The sequence below is a fragment of the Talpa occidentalis genome, unplaced genomic scaffold (assembly GCF_014898055.3).
Source record: "Talpa occidentalis isolate TD23 unplaced genomic scaffold, MPIMG_talOcc4v2.1 talOcc4.3, whole genome shotgun sequence".
NCBI lineage: Eukaryota > Metazoa > Chordata > Mammalia > Eulipotyphla > Talpidae > Talpa > Talpa occidentalis.
In genome coordinates, this window is record NW_023603184.1 from 15,986,711 (window position 1) to 16,000,014 (window position 13,304).

The 13,304-nt window shown below is 34.1% G+C and overlaps 1 protein-coding gene across 1 annotated transcript in view; it reads left to right on the plus strand.

Moving 5' to 3' along the window:
- DCDC1 (doublecortin domain containing 1) overlaps positions 1 to 13,304 on the plus strand; it is a 333,033-nt gene that overhangs the window by 26,598 nt on the left and 293,131 nt on the right. The window contains exons 4-6 of the mRNA XM_054699296.1: positions 106 to 375; positions 1,566 to 1,722; positions 2,190 to 2,352. Coding sequence (XP_054555271.1) covers positions 106 to 375; positions 1,566 to 1,722; positions 2,190 to 2,352 — 590 coding nt within the window. The remainder of the gene's footprint in view (positions 1 to 105; positions 376 to 1,565; positions 1,723 to 2,189; positions 2,353 to 13,304) is intronic.

Sequence of the window (13,304 nt, forward strand, 5' to 3'; positions counted from 1 at the left end):
ATTGTTTTCTAGCATACAGCATACAATTTGTTAGTATACTGTAGTTAATAAGTGATTACAAACCAGTTTCCTGTATTCTCCATGCATTGTTATTTTTTTTCCCAGGGAATTTAAGTCATCCCAGGCAAAAGCAGTTATTAAAACTACTGAAGATTACTTGCAGCCTCAGTTTGGCCCCAACAGACTTTTGCATTCAGCGGCAATATCAGAAGGGTCAGGACTTCAAGATTGTTCCACACATCAAACAGCATCAGATCACAGCCATGATGAAAAATCAGACCTAGACAGCTACAAATCAAACAGTAAAAACAATTCTTGTTTTATATCATCATCCAAGAGAAACAGACCTGTCAGTGCTCCTGTGGGTCAACTGAGGTAATCAAAGCTGTTCTCTGTTCTTTTTAACTGACTGTTGAAGCTCTTTCCTTTAAGCAGAATTTATAATGATTCAGTTGACTATTTCAGACATTAACATGTAACACATCTCTAGGGTTTTGTTTCTGTTTTTGTTTTGTTTATTTTTTTTCCTATGAAAGCACTGAAGTAGAATGCTGCTAATTACACTTGTGGAAAACATGAGATACACTTCAACCTGGATAATAGGGAACACTGAAAAGAATATCAAAGCCAGAATCAAACTAGGATCATGACATATTTTTGGCTAATGGATATGTATTTTGAGCTATAAATGTATACTTTTGATAGTGAACCAATATTTAAAAACAAAAATCAAATTGAAATGAGTTTATTGTAGAACCATTTTGTGTGTATGTTTTCATATTGAAACTGTTATTGTTTTGTTTATGGAAGGCAGAAATTGTTGGTAAAAACAAAAAAACGAATAAACTGGTACTTCCATTATTTTTTTATTTGAATTGATGAACATATTGTGATTTTCATTTATGTAAAGTTTTTATTTCAAAATGTTTGCTTCTGTGGCATTAATAATTAACAGGGCTAGAGAACACTAAAGTCAAAATTTTTATATTAGTCATTTATCATGTACTTTAGCATGGAAAATATTGAGAATTAAAACTGTTTTTGACTAAAGACAAACTTAGAAATCTTTTGCTTCCCCCAAGCAATTTTAAATGAAAGCAATTTAAATTAACTTTACAATAAAAAAATTTAGTTATAATCTATATATATTTCAGGTCTTTTTTAAAAGATAAAAAACTTTGATAAACATGATAACCTTATAGAAAATATTAACTATTTACTATTTCATGACATTAAAAAACATATTGCTATTTTTTGCTTTCTATCAGAACATAGTAAGTATACATGCAATTTTAAAATGAATGTTATGATATTTTATAAATAAAATGATGAAAATGGTTTATTCTGACATATGTGTCTTATATGACTATTTTGGATTAACTGTTTTTAATTATTTTTAAATATTTACATGGGTAGAGCAATCTTATGCTAAGAAGTTATTTTAAGGAGTATTTATATACACAGGAACAATCATTCAGTCTTCTATCTGTAAAAATATCCAGGATATTTATCTAATGTTTTTACTAATTAATGTGCACCAATTTTTGTGATTTTTTTTTCTTTAGACTTAAGAAAATCTCGTCTTTAAAATCCCTGTCAGCCCAGAATTGGCATAAATTGTCTCAAAGACACAAACTTCAACCAAGAGTGATTAGAGCAACAGCTTACAAAAATGGATCTAGAACAGTCTTTGCCAAAGTTACTGTATCAACCATCACCTTGGTAACTTGTGTTCAGAAGTTTTCAGTACTGTATTTCTTCTCTTACTCTCTTTATCATATAAAAAATGAAAAATATGTTGTTAATCTTTTTTCAGTAATATAAATCTTTAAATTACCCACATATACATAAATTTCACAGCTTTTCATTACTTTTCTTTTTTAAATCAATGCATAAGAATTATGCTTGAATAAACAGACAAAATAGCTTTCTGTCTTGTAGTTATTATACTGACTGAACATTTAAACACTAAAATTAGAAAATCATTAGATATTCTTGGTGCTATAATTTAAATTTTATTTGTATTTTCAACTGCTAGAAAATAATTATTTTGGCCAAGTTACTTGAGTTACTTAACTTGGCAAGTGACTGGATGGTTACTATGTTGATCATTAGCACCTTTTGTTTCATGGAAATGTGTTACTTTTATTGTCCTAAATCACTGTCTCTTACCTCTTGTTTTCTTCTAGTTGCTGGAGGAGTGCACAGAAAAGCTGAATCTGAACATGGCCGCACGACGAGTGTTCTTGGCAGACGGCACAGAAGCCCTCGAACCTGAAGATATACCCCATGAAGCCGACATTTATGTTTCTGCAGGAGAGCCCTTTTTAGATCCATTCAAAAAAATTAAAGGTAAAAAAGAGAAAAAAATTACCCTACCCCCACACAGTAAATTGCTTAAGGGGTGCAATTGAAAAATGATTTTCATCCTGTCTTTTTTGCATGGTTTAACAAAACTAATGTTTACGCATTTACAGCTCAGTAAGAGGATAATGTGCTTAATGAAAGAAAAATCCACTGACAGCCACGTTTATTGCCCTTCATTAGCATTGGTGCTTAATTTAATATAGATCTGAATAGACATTAGGGAGCCTGCAGGAGGTTAAATGGTGAAAATATAATAAATTAAATCAGAGATTATTGAATTTACTGTTTAGTTTCTGTGACACCCAACAGACTTAATTCATTAGATTTATTCTCTCAGAAAATAGTTTGAAGTTTCAAGTATCATTTCTTCATTTACACTGTTGATCGTTTTTTCAGATGCATTAACATAATTTTGAAAATGTGGCCAGTAATGAACATATAATTCTTACATACCTGTGATTTTCCTAAATTTTTTTATAAGATAAATGCTGCTGCTTAATAATTTTTATTTTGTAATGTATGTATGTATTGTAAGACAGATTTGTGGGTAAGGTCTTTTTTTAGACCATTGTCTAACATTACAGAAATGTGGAGATTTTCTAAAATAAAAAATAACATTTTCTTTACTGGGAAAAATATTTTAATAGAAAAATAAAAGTACCGTTACTATCTAAGCATATTATTTTAAGCATGTCCTACCCAGAGTCTGTTATCAAGTGTTGTGTATGTTAATCACATTCAAATGACATAAGAACTTTGCCATAAAAATTCAGCATGTCTAACTACTGTATGCTCCTATGTTTTTTATATTTTACTAGAATTTTTTTTTTTTTGCAACTGCTATAAAGCTGGTGAATCAAAGGCAAGTCTAGGCAGTAATTGCATAAGTAGAGGAAAAGTAATTCTGGAGTTCATTACAGATGAGGTGATGAAAATTCTTCTTTTATTAATGTTATTATATGAAATTATACAGGATTTCTATTCCTTTGATATTACTTGATTATCAGGAAATAAATAGCTTACTGAAATCAAAAGGAAATTCAAGATAATTTCATCCTTGTAAAGAAACTTGTTGCTGCAATACTCAGTAAAAACAGCCTAGGGGATAGTGTAGACCCATTTATTCTTTTTCAAATTTTACTTTAACTTTAAAATATGATTGCTTTTATTTTATATTCTTTGAATCATCTACTTGTATAAAAGCATGGGTCTTTGTGGGTAAATATTTCTATGAGTTTTTTATATTCAGATATTTATCTAATGAGTACTTCATTAAGATCCTTGATTATTTTTATTAATAAGAAATACTTGCCTTTCATGTGATAATGGTGTTGTAAAAGAGATAAATAAACAATAATTGTGCTTCTTAGAAAATCTCCTGGACATATATGCTTAAAATAACAATTTTATACACATGACTAAGCTTAGTGGATGATTTTTTAATGTACAAACTAATTTCCTCCTACTTTGGTCTTCTCTTTTGTCCTTTTTAAAGCCAAGTCCAGAACAAAAAAACTTCTCTGCTTTGTCTGCATATCTTTGGCTGTGTTTCATTGTGACATGCACTGCTGTTCTTTTAGCACCAAAATGTTGGCACACACTCCTGAAAATTTCACACCATCTCTTGCTGGATCAGCAAGCTTAACCCACCAAAATCTGGTGTTGTGCAATGGTTTTTGACTGATAATCAATCTTTATGCTGCTCGACAGTTGTTGCTGGGACACGGAGTAGAGCAGGTGGCAGATGTGCCTTGTCTTTTGAGAAAAGAAATTGTAGGTGAGCTTGGACACAGCCTAGCATATCACATGTCCATTAAAAAGACTTAGGATAAGTATAATGGGGGAAAAAGCCACTTGTCTATGTTAAGCTGAGAGATAAGCCTAAAGACTGATACTTGGTTTCTTTCAGAACATTAAGAAGATGAATGTACATAAGTGTTTACATGTATATCATAACCTTTAACATGATTTAGATATTAAGAGGAACATGGGGAGATTATATATATCACCCATATATTCACGTATACCTTTTGAAGTCAGGTTAACATTACCTTTCTTGCATGTGTTTATGGATAAATCAATACTTTTTCAACTTGTCACAAATATTCCATAAAAATAAAACATGTATGAATAGCTTTGAAGGTGGTAGATGAATTTAGAGTAAGGAATAACTCTCAGAAGTTATAAAATTGAATATTGTAAAGGTAAATAAGGCAAAAAAAGTTGGTAGAATTGGGTGTACTCTGTTTCATTGTAAATGAGCCTGAATATGTTATATACATTAGCCAACAGATATTAGAATCAGTAATTGGTCATTATTTTAATGTGCTGATTTTCATTCATTTACCATTCATTGAGAATCTACATTACATGGCAGGTAAAATGCCATATCAGAGACAGATAAAAAATGGGGTTCATGGTCTGACTTCTTTCATCATATGATTTTAAACTCCATTCAATTCAATTCAATCTAAATTTAAACCAATACATATTTATATTAAATATCTACTCTGTTCCTGGTCCTGGCATAGTGAGAGAAGTCCTAGTCTTTCTAGAGTTTAAACAGGGTGAATGCTGTAGTTCTTAAAAGTGAAAACACTAGTCAAAAATATAAACCAAATCCATCCTCCAAAGGAAAATTTACTTCAGACTCAGGAAGGTCAAATAAATCGTGTATATTTTGGCAATTGTATTTTTGCACTTTAGTCTTATTCTTTCGAGAGGGAGTATAGATAGTGAAAATTACTTTGGAATTGTTTCCACATTTGATGAGATAGGAAAAGTCCTACAAAATATCTGTGATTTTCAACTGTTTTACCACTCCTTCTGAGTACCACTCCTTCTGAGTATCACCACTGGCACTGGACTTAATAGAAAGTGAGAGAGCTATTCATCTCATACCTCAAAACACAAAGTGTTCATATAGAGGTCAGGCCAAGGTCAAGACTGACTTGAAGCATTCACTTTGGAAATGCAATATTAGAATAATTATATTTTGAAGTTGACTGCTTAAATAGAAACATTAAATATGTATGGGGAAAATAGAAATTTTTTTTAAAGATTTATTTATTTATACAAGAACTGGGTACAGTCAGAAGTGCGGGAGGGTGAGAGAATTCACCAGAGCCAGAGCAGGGAGCAGAACAGGCAGAAGGTCCGAGGTACACTGCTGAGGGGAGCAGTGGGCAGCAGGAGAGGTCTATGCGCCATGTGGGACTCTCGCCCAGCGGCCAGGGATCGAACCGGCGCTGCAGAGGCTGCAGGCAGCTTTGTAACCCAGCGTTCAACCGCTGCACCACCGGGGAGGCCCGAAAATAGAAATATTTTTTATAAAGACTATTGATTAAAACAAGATCTTATTAGGTCTTGTAATTCTGGCATTGAAGAGTCTAAAATATATTAATGGTTCTCTAGAATTGTAAAGATAGAGTTAATGACTTTTTTGCAGTCATTTAAAAAGTTTTCAGAATTATAGACCTGTGATTTAGGTTTTACTCAGTTTCCTAAATCTTGTGTTTCATAGTGGCACAGTGAAAATTCTTGCATCAGCTCCAGGGGGTTTGTAAAAGTTCAGCTCCTTTATAATTACTAGGAGCTATGGGTGAGACAAGCATAGCATAAAAAATGGCTCATGCCCTGTAAATGCCTAACTGTCTTAAAAAATATGGGGCAAAAAAAAAATATTTGGACTTAATTCATTAGTTTAAAATTCCAGCGCATGGAGCTCTGATTGTTTTAAAATTTTTTTTAGTTTTATATTACCATTCTTTTTTATGTATGCTATTCTATTTGGCTTTCATAGTTATCATTTACAGTTATTAATTTCAGCCCTGGGTTTTCTTACCCAAAAGTGAAAGTGAATATTCTGAGTAGGATTTTATATCTTTTATATTCTGTATTGTGAAGATGTAGTCAAAGAAAAAAAAAATCTGTGAAAAGAGTTCTTGATACTACACCTAAGATCTAAATTTAAACCTAGAGATTTTCTGTTGTCATGTGATCTGCAAAATGAAATAATTTGCTGTGACAGCTTGTGATTGACAAGAATATGTGTGAGCACATTTAAAATAGGCCATCTTTTTATGTAGAAGTAAATGTCAGTGAAATGATGGATTCTCATCATTTTAATTATTGATGATTTGGAAATATTTCAATTCCACGACACACAAGACACATACTAAATAGCAGTGTAACACTTTTTCTCATATCTGCGTCAATAATGAAATGTTCTGTCATAGTTTGTTTTTCAAAAAATGCATTAATTTAATGAACTTGGATTCATGCGTTATATTCTGTTCCATTATGTTTCCTCAATTTGTTGATTTTTAAATGGTTATGTTAAAAGCAAAAATTTCAAGAAATGATCCATTACCCCCACATTATTATATCACACCTTATTATTTTTGCTGCTGAACCTCAAGACAATGCTGCAGTGCTGTTTATATCAATGGCTGATTTAATCCTGCTAAAACTACTGCTGGACTTTGTGATGCTTACCTGCAGGGTGACCACTGCTTAATTCAGGCAGCTACAGAAGGAGTTAGGGTGTGATTCCCAATTTTCTGTGATTGTATTATTTGAATTATATTATTTGTATATATTAGGTGAGATATTTTTTGGCAGTCCATTTTTTTCTCCCACTTAACTATAAATACTTAAAAGCAGGAAAATGACATTATATATAGGAAAAAAAGTCCAATTTCTTCTGAGACAGCATATAATTCTTTTTATCAAATGAGGGTAAGGCTATAGGTATATTATTTTATCTGTTTCTCTATTCCAAAGGGCTTAAACCTGTAAATAAGCATGTATCCTTACTATATAATTAAATGAGGATCTGAAGACAATTGTAAATTGTCTTCCAAGAATGTCCTTAGCCAATAGGAAAACATAACGAGGCATGCATCAGCATCTCCCTATGCTGTCAAAATATCAAATAATTGAGAAACATCTAAATGTATGACATACTCATGAAATGTTGAATTTATATACACAGAAGATAACCTTGTTGAAGAAATATGCATGCAAACCTCTAAATGCCCTTATAATAAGCATGTTTTTTACATGTCATTTACTTAGCTATGTGCTGAAAATATATTTACTTCTCACAACCCTAGTTAGTGCTTCAAGTCCATAATCTCTTATATGCAATTCCAAAATCCAAAATTGCAGAAGACCATTTTTTTCATCTCATTTTATAGTAGAAACTTATTCAGTATAACTGATTATTTTGTTCAAAAATTCTTTTGTTCAAAAACAATGTTTTTGATTATGGGCTGTAATCCTAGACCTTGGCTACTAGGTGTATTATATAAGGTATGACATATGCACCATTAGATGTAGGCATCTTACTAACTTTTGAAATCTAAAAATTTCTATTTACACAATCACATCTGATTTTAAGGATTTTAGATATTTTTGTCATGGATGCAAAGAAGGTAAATTTTAATTCTTATTAGGATATCAACACAAAAGAGTCATGAATATTTTCCTTATCACCTTGAGTTGTTTGCTATGTGGGTAAGAATGGACAGAGAGAATACTCACTATAGCTGAGAGTGTGTGGAAGGTAATTAAAAAAAAAAGTCATGATTCTCTGGCTAAGGGGGCAAGGCAATAGTTAAGAAAGAGAGACCATGAATTCACTCAAACATTCACTCATCAGACATTTCCCAAGCCCCTACAATGTGCCAGCCATTGCTCCAAGTCTTAAGAATGTGATACGCACAAGGTCGCTTAAGGAACTTAGGTTTGGTGCAGTAAAAAGGAGTAATAGACAATACAAATATGAAAAACTAAATAAGGTACTATATATTAGCAGTGGTATTGTAAAGAAAATAAAAATTATGGCATCATAATATCAAATAATGCCATGGAAGCAAAAGAAGGGAGTTTTAAAAACGAAACATTCTTGTAACTTTTAATAATATCTCTTAGGCAGTTGTCTGCCTAAGTTGCTGTCACTTTTACTTAAGAGTTCATTTATGTATTCAGTCTATAGTTAACTCTTTCAGAAGTGTTTTATTTATCAAACCATTCATTTTTGAAGCTTTCAGATCTTTTAGCAGAGACATGATATTATTTAGTGGAAACAAATTGGAAGTCAGAATATCTTGCAAGATTCTAGTCTCTGTTACATGGCCTTGGGCAGATTGGTCTGTGTGTTAATGTTCTTACCTGTAAAGTAGAGGTAATAATATCTTAAAGGACTATTGAATATTATTTTGTTTTTCTCAAAAAAAGATATACTGTTTGAAAATCCCTAGCTAATAAGAACACTGAGAGTAGCATTTTAGAAACATAGTTAAGATTCCAAATACTATTAAGATCCTTAGACCCTTAATTTGGAACTTGTGTCCACTCCTACCTTTCCAGAATAGCTGACCTGGTTCAGGAAATAACATCAACAAAACAACATTTATCTAGTCTTTCTTCTTTAATGCCAGGGAAGAAAACTACAGTGTGAACCTGGGCAAGTCACTTCACTTTTCTAAGCCTCCGTTTCCTCACCTGTAAAGTGATCTTAATTACACACCTCACATTGTTGTTATTAGGAGTAAATAAGATTATGTATAAAAATTGCCTTCCACATTACAGGTGTCTAAAACATTGTATTTTCACCCACTCTTATCTGTTTTACTCCTTTCACGCTGTTGGCTAAATATGTTTTCACTGGTTTTTCATATAGTCTGTATTAAGTATTTGATTTTACTACCAAAGGTATGTAGCCAAAGTTAGAACCTTTAAACTCTCACTATTTTGTGTTTTTTGCCTTGAGATTTTTTTCTAGTGTATTAGTCAAAATCAAGTCCTTTTATAAAAGGAGCCTCAACTGGCCTTGCTCTACTCTGTTCGAAGAGTTGTATTTTAAAATGTATCTATGACCCAAGGCTAGCCTTAACTTTAAGCTGCCATAACTTATTTCAAGAAAGTTCATAGAAAAGTTCAGGGAATGGGTGACAACATTATGATTGGCACAGTAGATTGGATGTTTGTAATTTTAATCAAATTTAAATTGAAGACATACTTCAAATGATATGTCAGACTAGTGTTACTGAGTTAAGATCTAATGACAACCACTGTCATTATTAGTTAAATATAATCATCATGCCTATAGTAATAAGTGATGACACTTAAGAACATGCAGAAACAAAGAACTCAAGTATTTAGAGAAAAGGGAGTAACTTCAGAAACTCAGTTGAACACTGGAATGTGACCTAGATTTAATCTGTTTACCAAACATAAAAGCAATTGTATTGTGAGAAGATGATGTAATTGACTATAACAGTATGTTTTCTTACTGTCAGAGCATTTATATTTTATATGCTCCTCCTGCACCCATGAAATGATGTGCTTATTTATATTTAATGTTGTTATCTATATCTACTTGACAGTCAGAACACTGTGTTTTCAAGTTTATTGAATGAATTTTTAAAGCTAAGATTTTTTAAAGAAGCTTATGGATTTGAAGTTGCAAGTTTGCTCTTTCTAGTGACAGAAGGAGGCAGTGGTCTTTTTGCCTTGCACGTGTAAATGGAAAATTACAATAGACTGATTTAATTTTATGACAGGCAGTGGTTTTTTTGTAGTAAATTGAGGAAATGTAATGCTTCTAATCTAAAAGCATGCAAGAAATTGCTGTATCTTTTTCATGATTTGGTTAAAAATAAAACTGTGAAAATAAAATAGGATATAGAGTCTTCAAGATAAAATATAACCTATATTTGGAGCATAACACTCTCTGAGTGCTGCAGAAGAGTAGTGGGAAGTGTCAAGGGAACTGGAAATCCCTGAGCACCTGGGGTATGGCCTACTGGAGAAGTATTTTCCAAAGCTGTGTTAAGCCGTAGAATGCAGTCTACACCCCATCAAACCCAGTTGTCTCTTAACTTTCTAGAGAGAAATGTCTAAGGAGAGTAAGACTGGAAAAGGTCTGGTGGTGACTGCTTTGGAGCCTACCAGATGTGGCTATCAAATTTAGAGGAGGCAATGAGGTGAGGTGAGAACAGGGGACCTTCTTTGGCAGTTAGGGGTATAGGGACCGAGATTTACTGAGTACATTATTGACAAGGTAGAGATTCAGGAACTCTTCAAAGAGGACCACCAAGTTTTCTACACTTGCTGTTCATGCATTTCAGGCATTGTATATAGTCTCACTCTCTGGGTAGCTCCCACTAGTAAGATATGCTCCACTTCATTCTCAGTATTCCTTTTATAATCACCACATTTGTAATTACTTGTGAAATGTCTATTGTCACCTTTAGATCAAGTTCCCTTAGGGCAGAAACTACAAAAGCCTTGTTCACCATCATTTTTTTGGCACAGGTTGTAGCACTTAATAGTTGTTCAATAAATGTTTAACGGATGAATGAAGGACCAAATGAAATAAGTGCCATGGTGAAGCATCAATATCCCAAGGAGACAGTGGTGACAGGGGAAGGAAAAGACCTCCTTGGAGCAGTTTGTTTGCCTGAAAACAGTGCATAGACTTTTAGGAGGAGTATATTAAAAATCTCCTATACCAAATTCATATGTAGATTTGTGAATGTTCTGGCAGGGAGCCAGAGTAAGCCAGCCCAAGAATAATTACATTGCACAGAGGCTAATGGTTATGCTAATGTTTGTCTGAGACCAGACAATGGTCACAAGTGAAGTGATGGGATAAATGATTCTCCCAGGAACCTATAGATCTGAGATTTTCAGCCTTCCCACATCCTCTCAGGAATGCCCTGTCTTGCCCATTCTCTCCTCTCAATCTTTTTGTTTGTTTTGGTAGAGGGTGGTGCTCTACTTCATTTACCACTTCCCTTTGTATTTCTCATAGTACCTTTCATGGAGTAGGTGCTTATTATCTATCATTGAAAGTAAGTAAGAAAGAGTAGACAGTATGACCTTTGGGAAGGTTCAGAGCCACTGCCTGCTGTTGTGCTCAACTGAGAGACTGTGGAGCCAGACTCTTTATAATTCCAGCGTGGGTTTGTTAGCCGGGCATTTTTCTAATTTGTAACGAGAATACCAGATAGACTCATTCCTGGGAGGGATGTAAGGGTTTGAGTGAGAAAGTTAACAAAACAGAGGTGTAGAAAGCAGTTATTAGCAATGGTTAATATGTTTTCCTACAAGTTCTGGTGGGTTTAGATGGTACTCAGTTTCTTGTTTTAAAGCTAGGCCTGTCTCCCTGATCCACATACCCTTTAGTCTCCTTAACGTGTGATTACTCCTCATTCCACCCACTCTCAGACTCAAATTAATCCTCTTCCTCATCAGGGCTAAAACCTAGTCAGGTCTTTGTCAGCAGCCTCAGATTCTCCATGCTGGTGTGGAACAATCAGATTCTGTTTTTCTTCTTGCTCTTGGTGTAACAATGCCTACCCTGGCTAACCACACTTCTTCGTATCAATACATGTGTTCCTAGAGCTCTGATGTACTGAAGAATCCCTTATGTTGATAAATGTGAGGGTTCACTGCTTTTCGAGCTGATTCTTGTTTAGAAGGCCTATAACCCACTGCCTTAGAGCTTTTTCTCATTTGTCCTAATAGCTTTATTTCATTGAAAAATGGGTTTTGTCTACATGTAAGGAAGATTATTCTAGTAGTCCCATCTGTCCAAAGACTGGAATGGCCTGCAAGTGCATGGGGCTTGTCAGCATTGTGTACAAGGCTCTGATCTGGTTACTTACCACCTTTGAAGCTCCATCTCTGGTTGTTCTGTGCTCAGTGGTCCATCACATTGCTGTGTGACTCTCAGCCTCTACCTACATTGTTTCCTCTACCTCTACTTTGCTACTCTTTTGCCCATTCCAGGCATTGTTTAGTTCTCATGTTCTTCTGGGAAGTCTTCCTTGACTACTGCCAGCTATGGCAAAAGCCTGTGCTCCATGCTCCCCAATACCCTACATACACTGTGACCTGGCACCTGCTCTACTGTGTATTGTTTTCCCCTTTTGTCTTCTCAAATACAGTGAGGACTTTTCAAAGTCAATGTGCTGGAGGCTCATTGATGAAAACATATTCCATGACCCTGAAAAGCTCAAAGACTAACAGGACACACACTTAAAAACAGGAGAAGTTTGGTAAAATGAGGGTCATGTAAGTGAAACCTGAAGAGGGATAGGTCAAAGACAGTTTCTTGAGGGAGGTGGTACTGAGTTGAGAAGAAAGGGAGATTTCCAGCAAAGAGTAAGAGAAAGCCATGATCAAAGCTTGCAATCAGTGTGTGCCAGTAACTAAATCTATGCAAAGGGGGACTGTCTCTCAGCCTCTTCTACTTAATTGGTTCTCAACTGAAGGTAATTTTGACCTACATCCCGCCAAAAATATTTGGTAATATCTGGAGGTATTTTTGGTTATCCAACTGAGATCTAGTGGGAATAGGCCAAGGATATTGCTAAATATTCCTGGTGTATAGGATAATCCCCATAACAAAGAAATGGCAGCACTTGCTGAGGTTGAGGAACCTTACTCCACTGCATCAGACTATTCTCATTGACAGTTAGACACAAAGATTTGTAAACAGAGCCACAGTATTTTCGTAAAAACATTTTGACCAGCATGTTGCCTCCAAAGGGAGCTACTTTTAGATGGTGCTAAAGCAGGACTGTGGTAGAATGTGGGAAAGCATTCAGAAGCATGGGAAATCCAATCATTTTAAATTAGAGAAAATCTTTTGTTACTTTTTAAGTACTTGAGGAAATGTGTTGAGTCTTGTTTAAGAAAGCAGGCTCTGGAATCACTCAGTCTCGTCTGTACTTTGATCTACTTAATAAATATATAGTACAGATCCAGTTATTTGATTTTTCCAAGTCTTGTTATCCTGATCTATAAAACAGAGATCATATTACCTGCTTTCTAAGGTTGTAGGGATAAAACAGGCTAGTGCTATATAAGGCATTTCATATACTGCCCTTCATATGTTAAGTTCTTGATGAGAATCATGA